Consider the following 21011-nt stretch of genomic DNA (forward strand, 5'->3'; position numbering starts at 1 on the left):
CTACAATATACAGTACTCGACTGTAAAGCCATTCAAGATTCTTGTTGGGAACGTATAATTTCTATAACCCCCCCCCCCCCCCCCCCCAATAAACGAAAACTTTCTTATTGGAAAAAAATGCAGAAGTCCAAAAAATAATATATCATAGCTACTATGTATATAATTGAAATTTATAAATAATAATAATAATAAAATTAAAAAAAAATATTAAAAAAAAAAACCCTGTAATCTAGGCTAGGGACATGACAATTAAACTAAAGTATGCAGCTGGTGCTGTCAGAACAAACCATCATCAAAAGCTTCATAATCGTCTTCATAATAACCATTGTCTTGGTAGTCTCCGTAATTTCCTTCTTCAAATTCATGCACTGTCTCCAACTCATCCTCATTATTCTCACCTTCAGCTTCAGTTTTGCTAGTCCATGACATGCCATTCTTTTCTATATTGGTTTCTGACTGGCTCTTCTTTGGGTTATCAGGAATTGCCTGCAAAGACATGCAAACAAACTCGATAGTCATAAACTATTGATCCTGAAAGAGAAATCATAAGGTTTCCAGTCCACCACCTATGACCACGGCTCACTCCAAAATTTAGCACCACAGATCAATTCAAAACCCTACAACCTAGTAAGAATGTGTGCTATAATATATCTACCTTCAATTGGTAAAACCAAATAGCAATGTTCCAACACACTTTAAGGAACAGTATAAGGTTTGAATTTTGTAATTAAAAAAACAAAATACTTGCTCCACTTTTTTTTTAACTCACAATGTTTCCACAGTCTACAGTATTAACAAGTCCACTTCAATAACATTTTGTGATTTATACTTTGAGAAAATGATAATCCTATGCAATATTGTTGGATCTATCTCAATGTGTACTACTCCCTCCGTCCCCAAAACTTCGACCCTTTTAGGTTGATTTCGCGGTTATTAAAAAACTTAAATAAAAAGAAAGAAAAACATATTAGAAAGACAAATTTACATGGGGTTTGTAAAAAAGTAGAGAGATAAAGTACTAAAAATACGTGAAAAAACAAAATTTTATATGGGAAAGCTAATTTTGCACAAATATTGTTGTAAATTGGTGAAATTTTTTCCATGGAGGGGGATGCACAATGCTCCGTGCATCCGTTTTTTTTTTAAGGCGGAATGAACATTTAGTTGTTTAGTAAAGAACATCCAGTTATTTTGTAAAGAACATCTACTAGTAGCTATTTTATAAAGAACATCACATATAGTTGTATTGTAATGAACATATAATTGTTTTGTAAAGAACATATAACTATTTTATAAAGAACATCCAGTTTTATATGTTTTTTTTTTTTTTTTTTTGTGTAAATCTAAAGAACATTTGTATTATTAATAAAGAACATGATAATATTAAAGAACATTATTCATATAGTAATGTACATTTGGTATAAATGATCATGTAAGTATATGAAAAAAAACATTTTACTGTATTATAATATACATTGTATTATATTCTAATGAACATATGTGTTATAATGTTGCTTACAGGTTTAATGTACATTGTATTATTTGGATCATGCAAGTATATGAAAAAGAACATTTTATTGTATTCTAATGTACATTGTATTATTTGGATCTACAAATTATTCTGAATTTGTTTATTTGCTTGCTTTCTTCTTCCAAAATGTATTAATTGGTCGATATTCTTCAAGAACTTCATTTTATTTCTCATTGCAACAACAAAACCACATAAATCGCAAATTAATTCCTAATAAAACCAAAAATTACAATTTTCAACCAAAATTATAAAAAACAAACACTCAAACTCAAAATAAACAAGTATGAATTTCGAATCTGGTCTCACCTTTCGTTTTTATCTGTCATCTTGAACAATTTTGGACTCGAAATTTCGAATTTCTTGAAATTTTGCTTAAGGCTTGAGGAATTTAAATGGGTTTGAAGTTTTATTTGGAGAGAGAAAGTGAAATTTTGGTTTTTAAAAAAAAATGGTTTGTAATTAATGTATAATTATAGTACTATTTATTTATTCCTTACATAAAAAATTTCTTTAAAAAAAAAATATACAAAATTGTTGCACAAATATCTCGTGTACATTATAAATGAACATTATGTTCTTTTATATACCCATGTACATTAGAATAAAACTGCATGTACATTTCGCCTTTTTATAGTTTTGGAGCGGATGCACCATGCAGATCGTGCATCCCCCTGCACGAACCACCCATTGGTAAATTGGTGGGTATTTTAATGCAAATGGGTCGATCATTTTGGGACTAAAATTAGGCCAAAAGGGTCGAAGTTTTGGAGACGGAGGAAGTATATTATAATTTAATTTTCATAGTTTTTACAAAAGTATAATTAAAGATATTAGCAATTAAAAAAAAAAAAAAAGCACCGGCAAACGTGAAAAATATACTGCAGGTAAAAAAAAAATTAAAAGCAAAAATCTACACTGAATTCAAGACGCACTGTTAATGATTTGGTTAAACGGAAACTTGCATTTTCATAAAAGTGGGTTTACTAAATTCAAGAAAAGCGTGCAGGAATGGTGCATACAATAAAGAAGCACGACACTCCTCCCCAATAATTATTATGGGTGAAGATGCTGCCAAGGAAAATACAAAGAAACAATGTCACCAAGAACAATTGCGCTTTGGATATGGCAAATATTGCCATGGAAAAAACTTCACCCATATGTCGGAAACCATCAAAATTACTTACAGAAGAGGCAGTCACAGTAATGGATTATATAACATAGAGAGGTAAGTCATATTTTACACAATTTAGGTGTATCTTCAAGTAACACCCCTAAAGAAATCTTAAAAAAATTGAATTAGTGTACTTACAGGTTCATCAAACAGTTCCTTCAATCTATCATATTTGATATTTGTACTGGTCCTCCTCTGAAACCAAAAATAAATTCAATAGATATTAGAAATTGCATGCAGCATCTAAATCAAATGAGAGATGGATTAATATCTGTCCTAAGATAAGGTTAACAATAATCTATATTTTAAAAAAGTTAGAAATGGATACAAAGGGGATTAATCAACATGCCAACCAGTAATCAAATAGACCATATATTAAAGCTCCAAATAAAGAAGAAATCAACACCAATTTATAATATGGCAAACTTTACCTTTTTAGATAGCATTTGTTGAACTGCTTCTGCAGTAGTCTGAGGATTCTTTGTTTCAGCAGCCCTTTTTAGCTGGCGTCCCTGAAAAGTGGCACTTATAAGGATTTAAATAGTCATATATGGTTATATCTGCATTCTTGTTGGAATGGTTTAATACAATCACCTATATTCTTAAGCTTGGATTCAAATTATTCAATATTCAAACTACAAGGGCATAGGAATAGCCGAATAGGTATGGAGTAGTAGTTGAATGACACTGAGAGGATCAGATGAGCACAATAAAAGCACAAGAGATGGGGAAAGGACTTTTGTTTTAACCAACCAACAATCAATCAAAGGCTTAATCCCATAAGTGGGGATGGCTACATGAACCAAAAGTGACTATTCCGAATAGTTATCCACAAAAATCTTCCTCCTCCATCCCTTACGACCAAATACCTCATTCTCATGCAAATCCATTTGCTTCATATCCTTCCTAGCTCCTTCCAACCAAGTCAATTTCGGTCTCCCTCAACCTCGTTTAAGCACTCCTTGATCCCACTCTTCGTACTGGTGCACCTGGAGTCTCCATAATTTTCCCTTGGTATGTCTACAATGCCTTTAACACCCACTTTCTTGCGAATAACATTCATTTTTGATTCTATCTCTTAGAGTGTTCCCACACATACATCTTAACATGCGCATAAGGGCAAAAAGGTAAAATTAATACTATCACGACTAATTATTTAATATTTCACTATTCCAGAATTCCATCACCTATAAATTATCTACAGTCTAATTTTCAAAAAGGTAAAATAGTCTCTCATATTGGATCAAACGGGTTTTTTCTGTTCATAAATATCATTTAATGTCGTACCAAAAAAGCACTTTGTATGTTGTATGCATAGGAGTGATATGACCACTACAGAACAGACATATAAACTACTTCATATCAACTTTATTTCCTCTTGCCTACCACCTAGATTGTAATACATTTGGTAAAAAACAAGAATCAAAGAAATTATTGGTTAAATTGTTTTGTGCACTCAATGAACATAACGGCTAAAACAAAAGAATATGAACCCAAATGGCATGCTTGGATTGAGAGTAATGTATTACTAGGGAAATAAAAGTCAAATTAAACAAAATGAAAGTAAATATAGTGGAGGAGGGGATAATGATGGTGTGATTGTAATTTATAAGGAGTTTTATAATTTATAGTGATGTTAATCGGTGAAGAAAGGGGACTATTACCCTCATATTGGGGATAATGGTTACAGTATGGGGAGGGTGGGTAACTATTACCCTCATTACGAGGATAATGATTCTTCCACCCCTCTCTTTTCCTTATTTCACAACTACCTTATTTTTATAAACACCTTATCTCCTTACAACACCACCTCTCATCACTTATGTTTTTCCTAATTTGATTTTTATTACTCCCAATCCAAGCATGGCTTAAAAGAACATGAGAACTAACACAAAATAACATGAACCCCAAAAGAAACAAAAGAGCATGCAGTTTAACCCCAGAGAACATGTCTAATCTCCACAAAGAGAAAAAAAAAAAAAAAAAAAAAAAAAAAAAAAAAAAAAGAGGTAACCGTTTAGAAAAGAATATAAAGTAAAAGAACATGTAGCTCAAACCAAATATCTAAAACCCATAAAAAAAAACACGTTCATTATAAATTCTTAAAATAAAAAACACGAGTAGTAGTGAAAACTGAATAGATTATAATCTAAAGAACATATTCTTCAACCTTATATAAAACACAAAATCATACATGGCCCGTATTAAAAAGAATGTAAAGTTAACGAACATATAGTTCAACCCTAAAGAACATGGGTATTTTGATTGAACACACCATCTAATTTGTGACCTACTAATTTTTGACCTACTGGTTTACCACTAAAAGCAAGAGTTAAAAAGTTCATTATCCATTCACCAGAAAGAAACAGAAAGAGCAGGAGAAAAGAAAGAGAGCATCAAGATATCAAGGGAAAAGATCAGTTATAAGCAGCAAGAGTTACTTTTTTCAACTTTGCATAATTTGCAGCAGCTTCATCAGCCAGTTTTTTGGCATCAAGCGCCTGTGCTGAACCATTTTCAAACTTGGCCATCATTGCTTCCCTCGCAGCAGCTTCTGCTTCTTTAGCTGCTTGTTCCTGCACACATGGTCCACATCAAGTAAAAGTAGAAGGATAAGGTGGATAATCTGATCTTTAGAGTGTGAAGGTATAAATAAGATCATGTCTAAGATTCCAAATACAATCAACCTTAACCTAGTCTAGGTAATAAACCCAGGATTCAATAGCACAAGTGGTTCTCCAGGAAAACATAGTAGCATGTCCTCGGATTCAGATTAATGGGAAAATATGAATTTCTTACATTATCAAGTAAAAGTTTCTAACCCCCCCCCCCCCCCCCCCCCCCCACCCAACAAAATTAAAAATTAAACACACACACCAAATACACATCTGAACTAAGTGTCCACATAACACATACAATTTAGAAAAGCCACTTGATGACTGTTTAATTACCAAGTCCTTATCCACATACCCATTGACCAATACTTATTTAAAAAGGCAGCAGAGACTGAAATTCTAGAAGTATTGTATCTCCCATGCAACAAAGGACATATTCCTCTGTGACTAAAAGATAATCTTAACTTTTCTGCTAACTCTTTAATACTGCTTCATATTTACTGACATAATCCAAGCCATAATAAACTTACCCATATCCGAAAGTCATGAATCCTTCAAGTCTCCTTTAAGAAACTATGCTAAATAGCTCGCAGCATACATAAAAATTAACAAAAACCAAAGTATTATTTCCATTATGGGGCATAAATGCAACTTAATAATATGTCACCTGAAGGTATTCCTGATTTAAGCCCTCCCAGATTTGCTTCTTGCAGAGCATTTGTTCTTCATTATACAAGTAACCGGCTACCTTCAAAAAAAAAAAAACCAAATTAAAATTTTGTTTCAAAAGTTTTTTCCTCTGTTTCTTTGTATTGCACCACTTCCTAAAACAAAAATATCACAATGCTTGCAACACACCATAAAAGGTAACTTTTATTTGCCAAAAGTTACAATTTTATCCTTGTGTAACAAACTAAATTTTATTTAATTAACCTTCCCCTTTTTTTAGTAACTTTCTCTCTCTCCTCCCAATCCTTTACCTTGCACAATTTCATGAGCAACCAATATTAACCCCAGCCACCATTATTTCCACCATAACTGCCACTACCCCCACTGTGACAGCGATTAACCCAAGTACCCAACCAAAACCAACGCCTACCTAGTCAAATCACCATCCACCCTCGTCGATCTCATCATAACTACTACCAACTTCACTTAAACCACCAACTACCTCCACGAATCTGGCCAAACCACCACCCACTTTCACCACTTTAACAAAATTAATAGTCTACCACCATGATTTTCTGAAGAATAGAGAAAATGGGCTAAATAAAGCATATGTGGTCAAAATCGACCAGAGGTCTAAGACTTCCAACGCCAACGCCAACTCCAACCACTGAGAGGTTGAATGTTGCCTAGTTCATTCTCCCTCTCTCTCTTGATTTATTTTAAATGATGGGTTCTTCATTCTTTTTATTCTCCTGTCTTTCCTGAAATTTCTCTTTCGATTCTTTATTTTTAATGGCTGGTTGAAGGGGTCATGAGGGTGGTGATGAAGAAAAGGAGGAAAGGAAGATGGGTTGTGGCGGCAGTGGTGGTGGAGCTGGGTGTTCAGGTCATTGGTAAAGATGCAATTGTGGGGTGGGTGATTAGAAGGATTAATTAAAGTGTGATAAGTCAAGTATGGCCCACCCAATTCTACTTTCTTCAAAACTATGCAAAGGGCTATCTTGCAACAATAAAGAAACAGGGAAAGTATAAATCAATTAGAAAAATAATAGGACATGACTTGGACAGCTTTTATATTTTTCAAACAGTCAAACACAATATGTACATATCTTCAAAGCAAAACAACAATTTTTCTGCCAAAAATAGACTATATTTGGACAAGGAAAATGATACTAAAATTGAGAAGATATTAAAAGGGTTATCACCCAAACAGAGATGTACTCCTTCTGTCCCGTATTGTTTCTCCCATTTTCCAATTTGGGTGTCCCAAAATAATTTTCCCATTTTCAGACACTCTGAAAAGACCAAATTGCCTTAACTTTTTTTAATTTTTATTCACTCAACTACCTAAAATACTCTCAATTTTTCTGTAAATATTTGTGCCCCACTCATGTGCATGTACTTTTTTTTCTTTATCATGCACATATTATTTGTGCCCCACTCACATTTCTTGTACTTTTCTCTCTTTTTAATGTACTTCATATACTTCCTCCCATTTCTTAATTCCCGTGAAATTTTCACAGCGGCAAAAATAGTATGGGACGGCAGGAGTAAGCAAATAAAAATGTCTGAGGCAACCAGCAGTATAAGGTCAACAAATGAAAGGACTTTCTGCAATCTCGCACCATCACAGACACTGTCATTCCAACATTTCCCTTCATGTCAAAATACAAAAAGGATCTCTCACAGCTCACACCGTAACAGATACTGTTACTTAGACATTTCTCAACAGACTCCCTCTTCTTCCCAACCACCCCTTAGTTACAAACCCAACAATTTCTTTATAACGGTTTACAAATCACTATATGGTTTACCAATCAGGTTTACAGCTCAAAGTTTCATAATTTACCGCACGTGTTAAACACCTTAGACATTCTCCTTTGGTCCATCTTAACATTATTAGCTCAGTTGCTCGCCTTATTATTTTTATTATTGTTGTTAATAAAAAGAAAACAAGCTTAAATGACAATGCAGCAGCCACAAACATAGAATAGGGGTAAAAAAAACAAAAAAAAATATTTGACCATACCTCATCATCATCAATATACGAAAAGTTTCCAGATTCATCACCTCCTATACCCATGTAATCAGATTTAAAGGATTCCTCACCATTTGTTAGGTTTGTAAAAAAGGGAGGGTAGTTTTATGGTTCACCAACCAGGTCAACAGCTCAAAATTTCATAATTTACTCAATACACATTGTTAAACACCTTAGACATTTTTTGAAGGTCCATCTTAACATCCTAAGCTCAGTTGCTTGCATTATTATTATTGTTATTAAAAAAGTATAATCGAACAAGTGACGTGCAGATAAATGACAATGCAGCAGTCACAAACATAAAATAGAAAAAGAAAAAAAAAAACAAAAAAAATACCTCATCGTCATCAATGTCTGATAAGTTTCCAGATTCATCGCCTTCCACGCCCATGTAATCAGATTTAAAATATTCCTCACCACCATCATCTACTGCCTCATGCTGAGTTTTGACACCTGATAAATCAAAAGATTTAAGGGCAAAGCCGCAAAGTAGATATGTTATCACTTATTATGACCAACTTTTGATTTATAACAAAACGGCAGATAAAGAAGACCAACAATTAACACCTGCAGCTGCCATTTGGTCAATTCCATCAGCACCAAGTCTTCTTTCTTTCTCCATCTACACAAAGGAATAATGAGTAAATAGACACAGAAGAAAAGTAGAAGCCATCTGAGATTTTATATATATTTAGAAAAACATAGTGCAACATGACAAGAAGATGATCTGAAAACCACTCATGAAACATCAACAATATTCATTGCCAATGGAAGAAAGATGTAGGGAGTATGGACACTAACACTACTGAACAGAAAACTGCACAAAAAGCATTTATAATGTTCCAAAGAGAAGTGAAGTGGAAATAATAGATATAATACAATTACATATAATGCCCCCCCCCCCCCCCCCTCCTTCCTGATATAATACACCTTCATACAACTTCAGGTAGAGGAAGAAACTAAAAGATAAGATTTGCACTGTCATAATAGTTCAGAAGTGAACTATTATCATTACCAATTGTATTAAAATTACAACATTCTTATGAGTAATTACAAAGTATAAATAAGCAATAGACTAAAACAAAAGTAAATATCGATAAACAGAATAAGTGAGCTTGCATAGAATAATTATGATGCAAGTAAAAGCAATACCAGTACTTGGGGTAACTTTATTTGGATATGGGAAACTTTTGATGGGATGTATGTAAAATGATAAATTCTTATGGGGTATGAAGAGACATTTTATAGTCAAGGTGATTGCAGTTTTGCACCGTCTCAACAAAGCAGATAGTAATTAGGGTGAAAAAATGCAAATCATTAGAAAAGCACATATTGATTTGCATGGCTGCTGCACACACATGTGCCCTACCAAAATCTAGTGCTCAGTGACAGATCTGGCCATATAATCTATTGCTATATTCACAAGTCAAAATTTGGTCAACAATTGTCTTTACTGTAACTTAGCCAGTGGGTTTCTTGCTGCTAGTACCAAGCCTAGATAAAGGAGGGTTACGGTAGGCTAGTGACAGCCAGTGTAAAACTTTGTCACATCTCTTGACATGAGCCACAATGATTGAGAGTGTACTAGGATGGGTGACCTCCTAGAGGTCCTCATGTAGCCGACCCCACTTATGAGATTAAGGCGTTCAAGCAAGCAAGTAATCATTTGTCTTCATTAACATTTATTTTTAACTTTGATTGTAAAAAAAACTAGTATTCTATAGGTGGCAGTAAAACCATTGAAGGTGGGAGAGAGAGAGGTACCAAACTTGCACATCTCAAAATACATACTCCCTCCGTGTTTTAACAAGTGTTACACTTTGATCAAACACACATGTCGAGACACAACTTTGACCATTAATTTATCTAATTATATATTAGTAAAATTATAAGAAAATTGATATCATGAAAGTATACATTATAACGAACCCAACAATGTATTATACAATAACATTTTTTAAATATATATTAGTAAATTAATCAAGTCAAAAGTCAAAACCATTGTGTGAATAATGAAAAAAGTCAAAATGCAACACTTATAAAAACAGAGGGAGTATATTCTTACAAAAAGGCCAACGGATAAAATTTTCCAGTTTCATATTCTATACATTATGACCCTTTCTTCGTGTAAATGAATCCTATCAAGAAAGGGTTAAATGTAGTGGGGTCTGCACTTTAAATTTTTCTTTAATCAATGTGTAAGCAATTCAATATTCATCACAGATAGACCATTGTAAAAATGAAATAGGGACATAAGATATAACATAACATAAATAAAACAAGTAGTGAGGCAAATGATGCAGATAAGGACTGATATATAAAAAAAAAATTTAAAAAAAAAAAAATAATAAAAATAAAAAAAATAAATTATAATAAAATTATGGACAGTACATTTGAGTGTTCACAACTGTTTTCCACAAATGCGGGTTCCATAAGAGAATCTGCAGCCATTTCATTTGCACATGCCACTGCTAATCTTTCTCTCTCAGCACGCTGGAAAGCTGGGGGTTCTGATCCCCCATCAAGACCTCCTGAAAGTTTTATGAACTGTATCACCCAGCCAGCATGAACTATGTTAAGACTACTAATGTTACATAGCTCAGCAAAATAAACTGAATATTGTTAAAACAAGAGCCTGAATAAAAGTATAAAGTACCTCATGATAACAGCTTTCACAAAGTCCATGAGCAAATTGAGGCTCTCCACCACCCTTATGTTTGCAAAGCAATTCCTCTCCTTTGATCATGTTGTCTCCAAAGTTCGTATGTTTGACTTTATTACCATTTCTGTCAAGCTCCTCAGCTTTTTGGTTGAATTCCTCTATCTGTTACACCCAATACATTCATGACAAACTGCTCTCCAAGGAACAGAAGAATGAAAACTTCACAAGCAAATGACTAGTAACAGTAAACAATATACTACACGGAAGCACCCTACTACACACTCAGAGTGGTGTTTACAGTTATCAAACCTCTGGTCTTAAATTATTGATCCAACATTAGCCATACCCCATAAAAAAGCCAGATGTTAGGCTAGCGCAAGTTATTTGAATAAATATACGACATACACCAAGAGAAAGGAGGAAATGGTTAAGCCATAGAAAGCACGAGTGGGTGGTAGGATAAACCCTAACAAAGCTATGTGCCCACCATTTTAAGTTATTTTCTCCACTCAAAAACAGTGCAAGCACCACGAAAATAAATCCCCTCCTGGATTAGCACAAAATTTGTCAAATTTACGAGAGCAAAAAGGAACTTTGACACTAAGTGATGCAAGAGCAAGTAGATGGTTTTCATTAATTATTAGTCGGTAGTATATTAGTATCATTAATATTGTTGTTTTAGTAGATAATTATCTTATTGGTTATGGAAATTTATCTTTTTAGAGTTTATGTTAGTCGAATAACCCTATATAACGGATTATAGTATTAAATTATGGGCAGATATTGATTATATAAAAATATATGAGTTAAGCTTTAGTGCTTAAATTTAAGTGAGAGGATTCTTGTTAAGAGTTCGAATGGGTTTGTTAACCTGGAATTTAGTATCGTTGCCACTAAATCCACCCTTAAGGTCATTCCTTTCTAAGTTTTATCCTATGGTTGTCAAGATCTGCATCATTAAGCCATAGACATTGCAAGCATAGGCTTCTGGTACCCCTAATAGAATACTTTGAAAAGTCTGAGTTTGCTTTGCCACTACCCATCCCTCATTAGGTACCAATCCACAGACAACAATAACACGACAACGACAACCAAAAAAATGTAAACAAAAATTAAAAAAAAGTGCATAATATGCACGAACCGTGAGGCCCCCTGATTCTGTTCCCTCAAATTCAATCAACCTCTTGGTCAATGTGGCTTCACAAATATGTACATGTTTAACCTGCACAAAACAGTAAATCTTGTCAATGAAGGACCTAAAATCATTTCCATGTAAGCTTTGTAAAATGTAAATTGTATTAGGGATAAAACATCAAGAGCAATCCCATTAGTTGGTTTAAAATACAATCAACATTCTTCAAGAAATTGATCCCAATCTTTGATTTAGTTAGTCTTCAGATAGTCGAGGCAATCCAGAAATAAATAAATTTATCAATTGAGAAAACATCAAAACAATAACATTGACCAAGCAAGCATCCAACCAAAATCAAGGCCAAGGGAGTTGCTTTCCTTATTTTTTTTTCACATGTTTTATTCCCTAAACCAGACACAAATCTCAAATAACTTTTACTCTCATTCACAAGGAATGTCACATGCCCCCACTATCCGTTACTAAAACATTCAACTAAAAAGCCATACCCCATTTAATTGTGTTGAATTCTATAGTGAAAAAGGTATGAGGTGGAGGAAGAATCTTATTCACAGGTATGTGCTAAACGAAAATACTATGTTGGGCATTTTATGCATGTATAGATGCCTAAATATGAAGTTGGATCAAGCTAAATGGAAGAAAGAAGCAAGAAAGGAAGCATGTTAAACTGGAAAGATTAGCATGGTTGAACAGAGCCTCACAGCATGAACCATAGTAGTCAGGCAGCCCATATCCTTAGTCCTCAGACACGGCTGTGCAGCTCTAGTGAGTCACATGGTTTATTACATGTAAAAATTTCCTGAGTACTTTATGACAAATTCAAGCACACAGCCACTTTTAGTAGTCAATTTTTTATGAAAAGTAATCAGCTCTAGAGAAGTCTGACTTATCAATCAAGATACATGTCATGAAAAGATTAATAATTTCATATCATCAAGAAAAATGATATAAAATAAATTATTTAAAAAAAAAAAAAAAAAAAGTCCTAGTATGCTGATAAGTTTTTCATTGACTTTATGTATGTCTCTATATCCTACTTGATACATTGGTGTCATAAACCTATCTCTTGCTTAATCTCTTTTTCCCATACAAGTGCAAGTGCATAGTGACAATGAGAAATGTACACTTCAGGGAGTTCCCAGCATCCTTCAAAGTTTGTAACTGTTTCCATTATCATCCTCTAAATGCTTTAAGATCTACCATAATCTATAGACTATACCTTAATCAATTCATTGATCATAGCCATACTTTGTATGAGATATTGAGATGGACTCAATTTGTCAAACTAGATCATTTTGGCGGAGATAACTTCAAGAGAGGAGAAGGTAAGAGAAAAAACACTTTGTTTTTCAAGATACATATAGTGTCTCATACCTTTTCACTTCTCTAGAAGCCTGAGAATTTGAAAAAGAACCCTGAAGAACCTCAAACCAAGAAAAACAGGAAAATTAACGCATATATTGGCACATACTCAATGGAATGTCTGATGCATGGTTTGGTGCCTATCAAATGGTTCTTACAACTTCCTTTCTGTATAGTGCACCACTACTATTCGAAAGTAACCACCCTTCACACTTACATATTATCCAGCTTATCTTCATACTTATCTCAACATAAGGTTGAACCAAACTGATACAGAACAAAATTGAACCCAGTTGATACAGAACAAAGCTTAGAAAAACAAATCAGTTGAGATAAAACCAAAAGGGAAAAGAGTAAGTGACAAGGAAAAGATTCTCCTTCCACTTGACTTAAGCTTATAAAGGGTTGCAAGTGCAGGAGGAAAAGGAAATTGCATCCTTCACTGGGCCCTTCTTAACAACTTCTAGTGCTCCAATGTAAACAAAATGCTTAAAGAGGAGCCTTAATCTTTCAAAACTCAACTGCTGGGAATCTAGACGAATTCCCTTTAAGAAGATCACGACAGTTTCTTGACAAAAAACAATAAACAGATAAAATAAAAAAAATAAAAAAAAACCTCTCTTGTCATATAGCCAAAGCATCATATAGACTGATAATTTTCCATCAAGATCAACCTATAAATAAAGAAAACAGTCTAGCACGCTTCTACTTGTCTACAGGTTAAAACTGAATATTCTTTCTAGTCATTAGAGAGCCTTGAAAAGGGAACATTTTAATGGTTCTGATAATCTATTTACCGTTATACGCCATTACCTTGTTATTAGTTCACTCCACAAGAAAGGCAGTAATCAATACATGTAGGCATATAACCTTAAAAAATTGATCCACTCACCAAACTAACCCTTGATCTACTCTTTACTATGAAACCCTTTAACTGGTTATCATTATAAATGCCCATTGGTGTTGGAGTCATTATTGTTATCTGCTTCATAAACATAAAGTAATAACATTCTACAGTTGCAAGTATTTTATAAAGCAGGAACACTCACTATCTCTGCCTTTGAAAACTTGAAACCATGCGAAAGAGCTGATATGTACAGTGCTGCACCACATAAGCCACTAGGCTTTCTCCCTGTCTGCATGCCATGGCAATAGTAAGGAACTAGATATCTCACTATAAACACCAAAATGTAAGGTATGAAAAATGAAGATCATTAAGTACCATTGATCTGATTCAACTTGATTACTAGCTACTGAAAGCAACAGAATTTGGAAAGTAAAAGCAATGTTGACAGAAAAAAAAACAAAAAACTAACTGGAGCCATTACACCAACAGACATTAACTATGCACAAATTCTGGAGCTTTGTCTGACCATTCAATTCTAACCATGTTATAGTACAGCATGAAAAAGGGTACAATTCCATGCAGAGCATAAATAGCTTGATTAATATGTTTTTTTTTTTTTTTTTTTTTTTTTTTTGAAAAAAAATAAACTTTGCATTCAACAGAAGAAATCTACAATAAAAAAAAAACAACCCAGGAGGATAAAAAAAGGGAAAATATATCAAGTACATAGCTTATAACAGAACGGAATTACTTTACATCATCTATTCCATGGAAGTTTTCCAGCCCCCCACATGATAAAAAAGAAACTGGGGGGTGGGGGGGAGGGAGTAGGCAATGTCAATACCTGCATCCAGTTTAGTTTCATGCTAGCCATAATACGCAAAGCAGTCTTCTCTACGTCATGGTTTACCTCTCCCAGCAGAACTGCAAATAATTAAGTGAATATTTAGGACCTTATTTTTTCACAGATATGAGACTTTGACCCTTATGCGAAGGGCTCTCTCAGAAAATTCCACTCCCGCCCCAGGAAAAAAAAATCCGGAAAAAAAAAAAAAAAAAAGTAAAAGCCACCATGTAAAGAAGAAAGGAAATTTGACTCAAAAACATATAAGTTCATCACATTTATGCATAAACTATCCAAGGCTTAAAACATTAAGCAATAGTAATTGAGTTGCATAGATTATTTTTCACCAACCAGTGCAAGAAATCTACAATAAAAAAAGACTTCCTAAATTCAAGATTTCAAAGCAATATGCCCTTAATGAAAATGAACTTCTAAGCTCATCTTTATTTTATTTTCCTCTCAAGTACTTTAAGAAAACCAAAACAGAACAGAATATTAGAAAACAACAAAACTCGTTCAGGCCTCAGGGTTGGGCAGAAGAGATAAAAGAAATTAAGGCAAACTGCAGGATATTGAATATCATGTAAAATCTCTAAGGCATTAAAAAACTGTAGTCAATGAAATAATGCATACCATTTGCAAATCGGTGAATAAACAGACTCGGATCCACTGGTTTTTGAACAATTGGGTGTTCTTGAAGGTGCAGTACTTTACAGAGCTGCAAAAATACAGCGCCTAGCACATATCTGCAGTGCATATGTTATCAGGACATGCAATAGAAAGACAATTAGAGCTTTTTTATATTTAAAAAAAAATACAAAAATACATCAAAAAGAATGCATGCAAGGATAGGAAAAGGGAGATATAAATGACAAATCAAATTAAACTATGCATACATGCAAGTATATGTAATCATATATGCTGACTCAGAGAACAGGAAGATAACAGCCTTACACATTTACTCGCAAAAACTCTGAAAATTCAATTAGGAGGAATGGTTTGTTGTTATCCCTGCACATATAAGAATCCCAACAGCTAGTTAGGAAGGAAAATTATTTACCCATTAACAAATGCTATTCGTATTAGTAAAGTGTCTGAAAAAGGAAAGTGTAATATAACATGGTAAGCAATCTAGAAACCTAGTTCTCAATAAGTTTACAGTGAACGTTGTGGTCAAAATCAGCCTCAAATTAGTGCTGTGGATTAAATCAGTCAAAGAAATCCAAAATATACACAGCAAGGGTTTTCTGTTGGACCTAAAACCCTTGGAAGAACTATACAACAATCACCAAACAAAGAGATAGTCAAATTCAAAAGAAAAAGAGAAAAGCATTCCATCCTACAACTTCTAGCCTTCTACATTAAAATAGAAACTGATTCAAGCAATAGAAGTATAACAATAGTATTTAGTTGCCTTTTGAAAAGTGATAGGAAGGGAAGAATGGAAGATATTCTGAATTAAATCATTCTATTCATTCATAAATTTAAGGTTCAGAATATCAATAAGCAAAAAATTACAAGGGGCCCAGAGAAGGATTAAGGGAGAGAGAATGATCAGCATATTATGATAGAATATAGCCCAAGTGAAAGTAGAAGCCTAGAAAGTTGTGTATATTTTTCCTTCGGTTACATAAGCAAACAAGAACCCTCGTTCAATACTTTAAAGAGAAATAACTCCACTACTAAGTTTCAATACAAAATTAATGAGCCCCACCTCGAAGTTTGTATCCTTGGAAACAAAAATTGGCGTGTCATAGAGCACTAAGAGCAACTTCAATGGCAAGCTACAATAATCTAACTTGCTTAGCCATATCAAATTTTAAGCTTAAATACTTTCTGACTACAAGTACTCTAATGGTTAGCAATAAGACATTGTAGCTTGCAATATTTACGGAGTAAATAATGAATATAGTAAACATTATATCTACATGTCACATTGTAAGCGGCATTTGCTTTACTTCAACAAATATAAAACTGAAAAAAAAAAAAAAAAAAAAAAAAAAAAAAAAAATATTACAAATACTTGTTTGAGCTACCCATGCTTTCAAGCTAATATTATTTTTTAATACTCCAATTTTATCAACCTACTTGATATTTTTACTAATTTGCAAGTGGGTCCCTAAAAGTAACCATTGGAGATGCTCTACAAATAGGGACTTGCTTGCAAATTAATTAAATTTGCAAGCATGTAGCTTACCATTAGAGTGGAAAATTGATGTAGCTAGATTAAGCAACGTTTCTCGAACAAGCTACGTTGCTTGATTTTTTCGAAGATAACATCACCGATTTAAAATATGACATGTGTATAATAAAAGCTTATTTATTTATTTATTTATTTTTCTTCCAAGCTACAATATGCAACAATTAACCATTGGAGCACTTTGTGGCTACAAAATATACTAGCTTGAATATTTGATGTGGTAAGATAAGCTACAAGGTATTGTAGCTTACTATTGGAGATGCTCTAAGGACTACGACCTTTAGACAGATCAACCTACAATATACAAGTGGTTTCTCTAAGAAAACAACTCAAACATTGAGAGACAAACTCAAATACAACTTGAACTCTTTCCCTCCAGCCATCCGGCGCAGCAACAACCATTGCGGCAAGTTTTCTTAAGTTATTTTTTCACTAAAAGTCACAAGGGATAGATGCAACACAAACCCAGACGTGAATCATGGCATGAAGAATCAAAATAAGAATTTGGGTTGACTTACCGGCATGCAATGTAAAGACATGCAGCTTGAACCTGTTCAGCTTTACGTCCACGCACAAAATTTTTCTCAACAGCTATCTTTAATAAATGTAGACACTCATCAAGACATATCATATTATAAGTAAATTATGAATATCAGCAACAGGATAAATTCTTTACAACTCACTTCATAAAATCGTACAGCTGGTCGTGCTAAGAGGTCTCCACCACCCACACCCAAGTTCTCGGCCATGTGAATAATGTAGTCATACGCTGCAGTAAATAAAAATGAGAGGTTGAGATAATACAAATATATACATCAAGCTTCCAATCCCCATCCACCCCTTACAAATTAAAAAAGGTAAAGGAAACAACACTACATCAAAACCCCCTGGGCCTGGCACACCTCAATAACTTTTTCTTATTTCTTAGAGAGCAGTGAGGGTGGAATAGTGGCATGTCAACTAAATAAGCGCCAAAGTTTAGACTGCTCACAGTAATTCAGAGCCAACCGAGAACTTTTAGATTTTGTGGAATGGGTCATGGTGCATTCAGAAAAGTATGAATACAATTACAGAGGCTGTCCACAAAAAGAGGATCAGGAGGAACAAACGAACTTAATCAATGCTACAATTTTTCAATCATACCTGAAGTCCATAGAAGTAGTCTCAATCCCCAACCTTCAACTGCACACTTAATCATACTGCTTGCAAAATTTTTACACAATAACACTCCCACTACCTCAAAATAGTAGACCACATAATTCTGAAGTTGAAATGTAAAAATTATAAACCTGCTCTAAATGTTTCACTACTTTTTTTGAACATTACATTATCTTTTAATGCACATCAACTCCATATATGCTTTGATAAGTGAATAGCCAAGTTAGCAAGCATTGTTAACCAGGCCATATAAGGACTAGTCAAAATTAAGTTAGCAACCATAAGGACAGGAAACATCCCATTCCAACCTTGATATACGAAAAAATCCAGAAACACGTTTACATATGTTAAGAAAGAGAAGGAATTAGCCTAGCCATAGAGCAACAAAGAAGCCAGCTACAGAAAATTATCCAGAAATTACTACTTCCTCCATTCCTTTTTAGTTGACAGATTTAAGACTTTTGATACAATTCATGACCTCTACTTTAACTAGCTTTTGTAATTTATAATTATGATAAAACATATTCATGTGAGACCTTGTTGGACTTGTCTCAATGAGTCAATGTACATTTTCATAATATCAACTTTATATAATTTTATTTATCAATCATTAAAGATATTAATCGTTGAATTTGTGTGTAGGCAAACGTATTAATTTTTTAAAAAAAATGTCAACTCAAAAAGAACGGAGGAAATACATTGCAAAAGCATAAACTAGCGCAATCCAACAAGAATATATTTAGCAAAAAAATCCACAAAGTACATTAAGAATAACCAAATTTGGCAGTAACAATCACATCAATGTGATGCTAGCCACTACACACCTCTATTTAATGTCCTCTCCCTTGAAACTGCATTCTCAGTTTGTACAGTTTTCACATAATTCCCAGCCAACTGGCTCTGTAACACAGAAAACCACAATGTTACACCAAAGAGTAATAATGTAATATGTAAACAAATAAAGCAACCAACTCCTCTTAACACAAAGCACCAACCTGCCCTGCTGCATTTTTAACAAAACTTGGCTCATTTGAATAAATATCATGATCAACGACCTTCCCACAGAGAGTACAACATCTAACAAAACAAAACCAAAAAAAAACAGGAGCAAAATTAAGATATAATGAGGATACAAACCCAATTACTTTAGTATACATCAACATGTGACAATTGCGCTATTACATTACACAAATTCTATAGGAGCATCCTTAACACATATAATTCTTAACTTCTCCCACCTCAAAATTTATTATATCAGTATCACTATCATGGCAAATAAGAGGTCCAAAACATCAATAAATCACAAACAATGCAATACTCTATTTTAAGTAATACAAATACAATACTAACTTCCTCATACTCGCTGCTCGACCCACAAAGTTCATCACAATTCACAAAGTATTATCCCCACCCCCTTTCCCACCCTTTCTATTCTTAAGTCCAAAAACATGTTCTGTAACTTTGATGTGGAATGAAGAGTCTAAATAACATATAATCCAATTTCCAACACAAACCATATTTAAAACAGGTCATCACAAAGTTCGAAACCCGAAAATAAAATTAACAGGCAAATATATAAGACCAAACAGAATGGTTTATAGAGGATAAGTGAACTCACACATAACCCAACTCGGTTGTCTCAACAGGCTGACGTTTAGAGCAACTGTTGCAAAACAACAGGCGAATCATCCCCAAAATCTGAATGATCAAACACTTTCAAATTAATCAAAACCCAACAAATATATATAGCTCAAATTGAAAAATCGCATTAAATTCTTCTCAATTAAAATTATGAATTGCAAAATTCTAGCAACGAAATCACTCGTTAAAACCTTTCATAGCTTCGGTAATTAAAACTAATAGCTCAATAATCCACCCTAGAAAAACCCTAAATTTGACTGTATTGACAGTAAAAAAAATTAACGATTATCACTACAATGTGAAATTGATATTCTATGATTAAATAATGAAAAAAAAAAACCTTACCTAGGAAGGTGCTTCAATGGAGGAGAGAAAGCTCCTAAGCCGCTTCAATGGAGACTTCAGAGTACCCTTGAATGGAGGGAAGGGAAGGAGGGGCTGTAGCCGCGCAGCGTAAACGTTAAACGGTTAGAGAGCTCGAAAAGGGTAAAAAAATTAAAAAATTACGAGTAGGACTATAGGAGGCTGACTATAATAATGTTAACCGTCGTATCTTTAGATAGCATCAACGGTTAGAATTCATTCTCATTTAAATTTTATTCTTCGTGTTTTCAATACAGTTGTGAGCCTGTGATTAGATTATTGGCTCAATCGGCGCCGGGTTGTGAAGTGACGCTTATTTCAACATATGATCGAATTTGTAAATATTGTCTTATTTTTTATATTATGTATTTTAATACTCATATATTGTACGATTGGTACAAATTTAGTTATTTCAACATATGATCAAATCTTTTTTTTTTAATACTCTATTTTTTATTTTTAACATATGAACAAATCTAAATTATTCAAATTGTTAACAATTTTGTTATAATTTGATAAATTTAATGTAGACATGTCATTGGACGCACCTAACATTATAGTTGATGTTATCTCATTCAATTGATTATCCCTCAACGGCTCTACCTAGATATTACATTAATTGTCATCAAATTTTCCGGTTCTTAAAAATTGCATTGGGCATGTAATATTCAATTTTAGATTTGGACCCAACAATTGCTTATTGGATTGGAGTGAAATTGATCATGATGTTTGTATTGCAAATTGGAAGAAAAATGAAGCA

General features: G+C 33.6%; 1 protein-coding gene across 1 annotated transcript; it reads right to left on the reverse strand.

Moving 5' to 3' along the window:
• Positions 1-118: 118 nt before the first annotated feature.
• LOC145562602 (transcription factor IIIB 60 kDa subunit-like) lies at positions 119-20367 on the reverse strand. Its single transcript, XM_081622932.1, has 20 exons — positions 20234-20367; positions 19866-19945; positions 19243-19324; positions 19072-19147; positions 17773-17858; positions 17608-17684; positions 15844-15900; positions 15523-15635; positions 14890-14969; positions 14248-14334; positions 11828-11908; positions 10681-10848; positions 10416-10571; positions 8592-8646; positions 8362-8477; positions 5985-6065; positions 5144-5278; positions 3134-3214; positions 2841-2897; positions 119-486 (listed from the first exon to the last, which is right to left on the reverse strand). Exons 2-20 carry the CDS (start codon positions 19934-19936, stop codon positions 277-279), a joined length of 1869 nt encoding a protein of 622 aa, XP_081479058.1. The 5' UTR covers positions 19937-19945; positions 20234-20367; the 3' UTR covers positions 119-276.
• Positions 20368-21011: the final 644 nt, after the last annotated feature.

The sequence above is a fragment of the Chenopodium album genome, chromosome 10 (genome assembly GCF_948465745.1).
Source record: "Chenopodium album chromosome 10, dcCheAlbu1.1, whole genome shotgun sequence".
Lineage (NCBI taxonomy): Eukaryota > Viridiplantae > Streptophyta > Magnoliopsida > Caryophyllales > Amaranthaceae > Chenopodium > Chenopodium album.

What these genes read in the sequence shown, in the direction of transcription:
- LOC145562602 (XM_081622932.1), bottom strand. Translation starts at nt 19,936, where the DNA reads ATGATTCGCCTGTTGTTTTGCAACAGTTGCTCTAAACGTCAGCCTGTT. An exon ending in TGTCTTTACATTGCATGCCG is followed by an intron (nt 15,901 to 17,607) that starts GTAAGTCAACCC and finishes TTATATGTGCAG; the next exon opens with GGATAACAACAAACCATTCC. An exon ending in TAAATCAGGAATACCTTCAG is followed by an intron (nt 5,279 to 5,984) that starts GTGACATATTAT and finishes CCATGTGTGCAG; the next exon opens with GAACAAGCAGCTAAAGAAGC.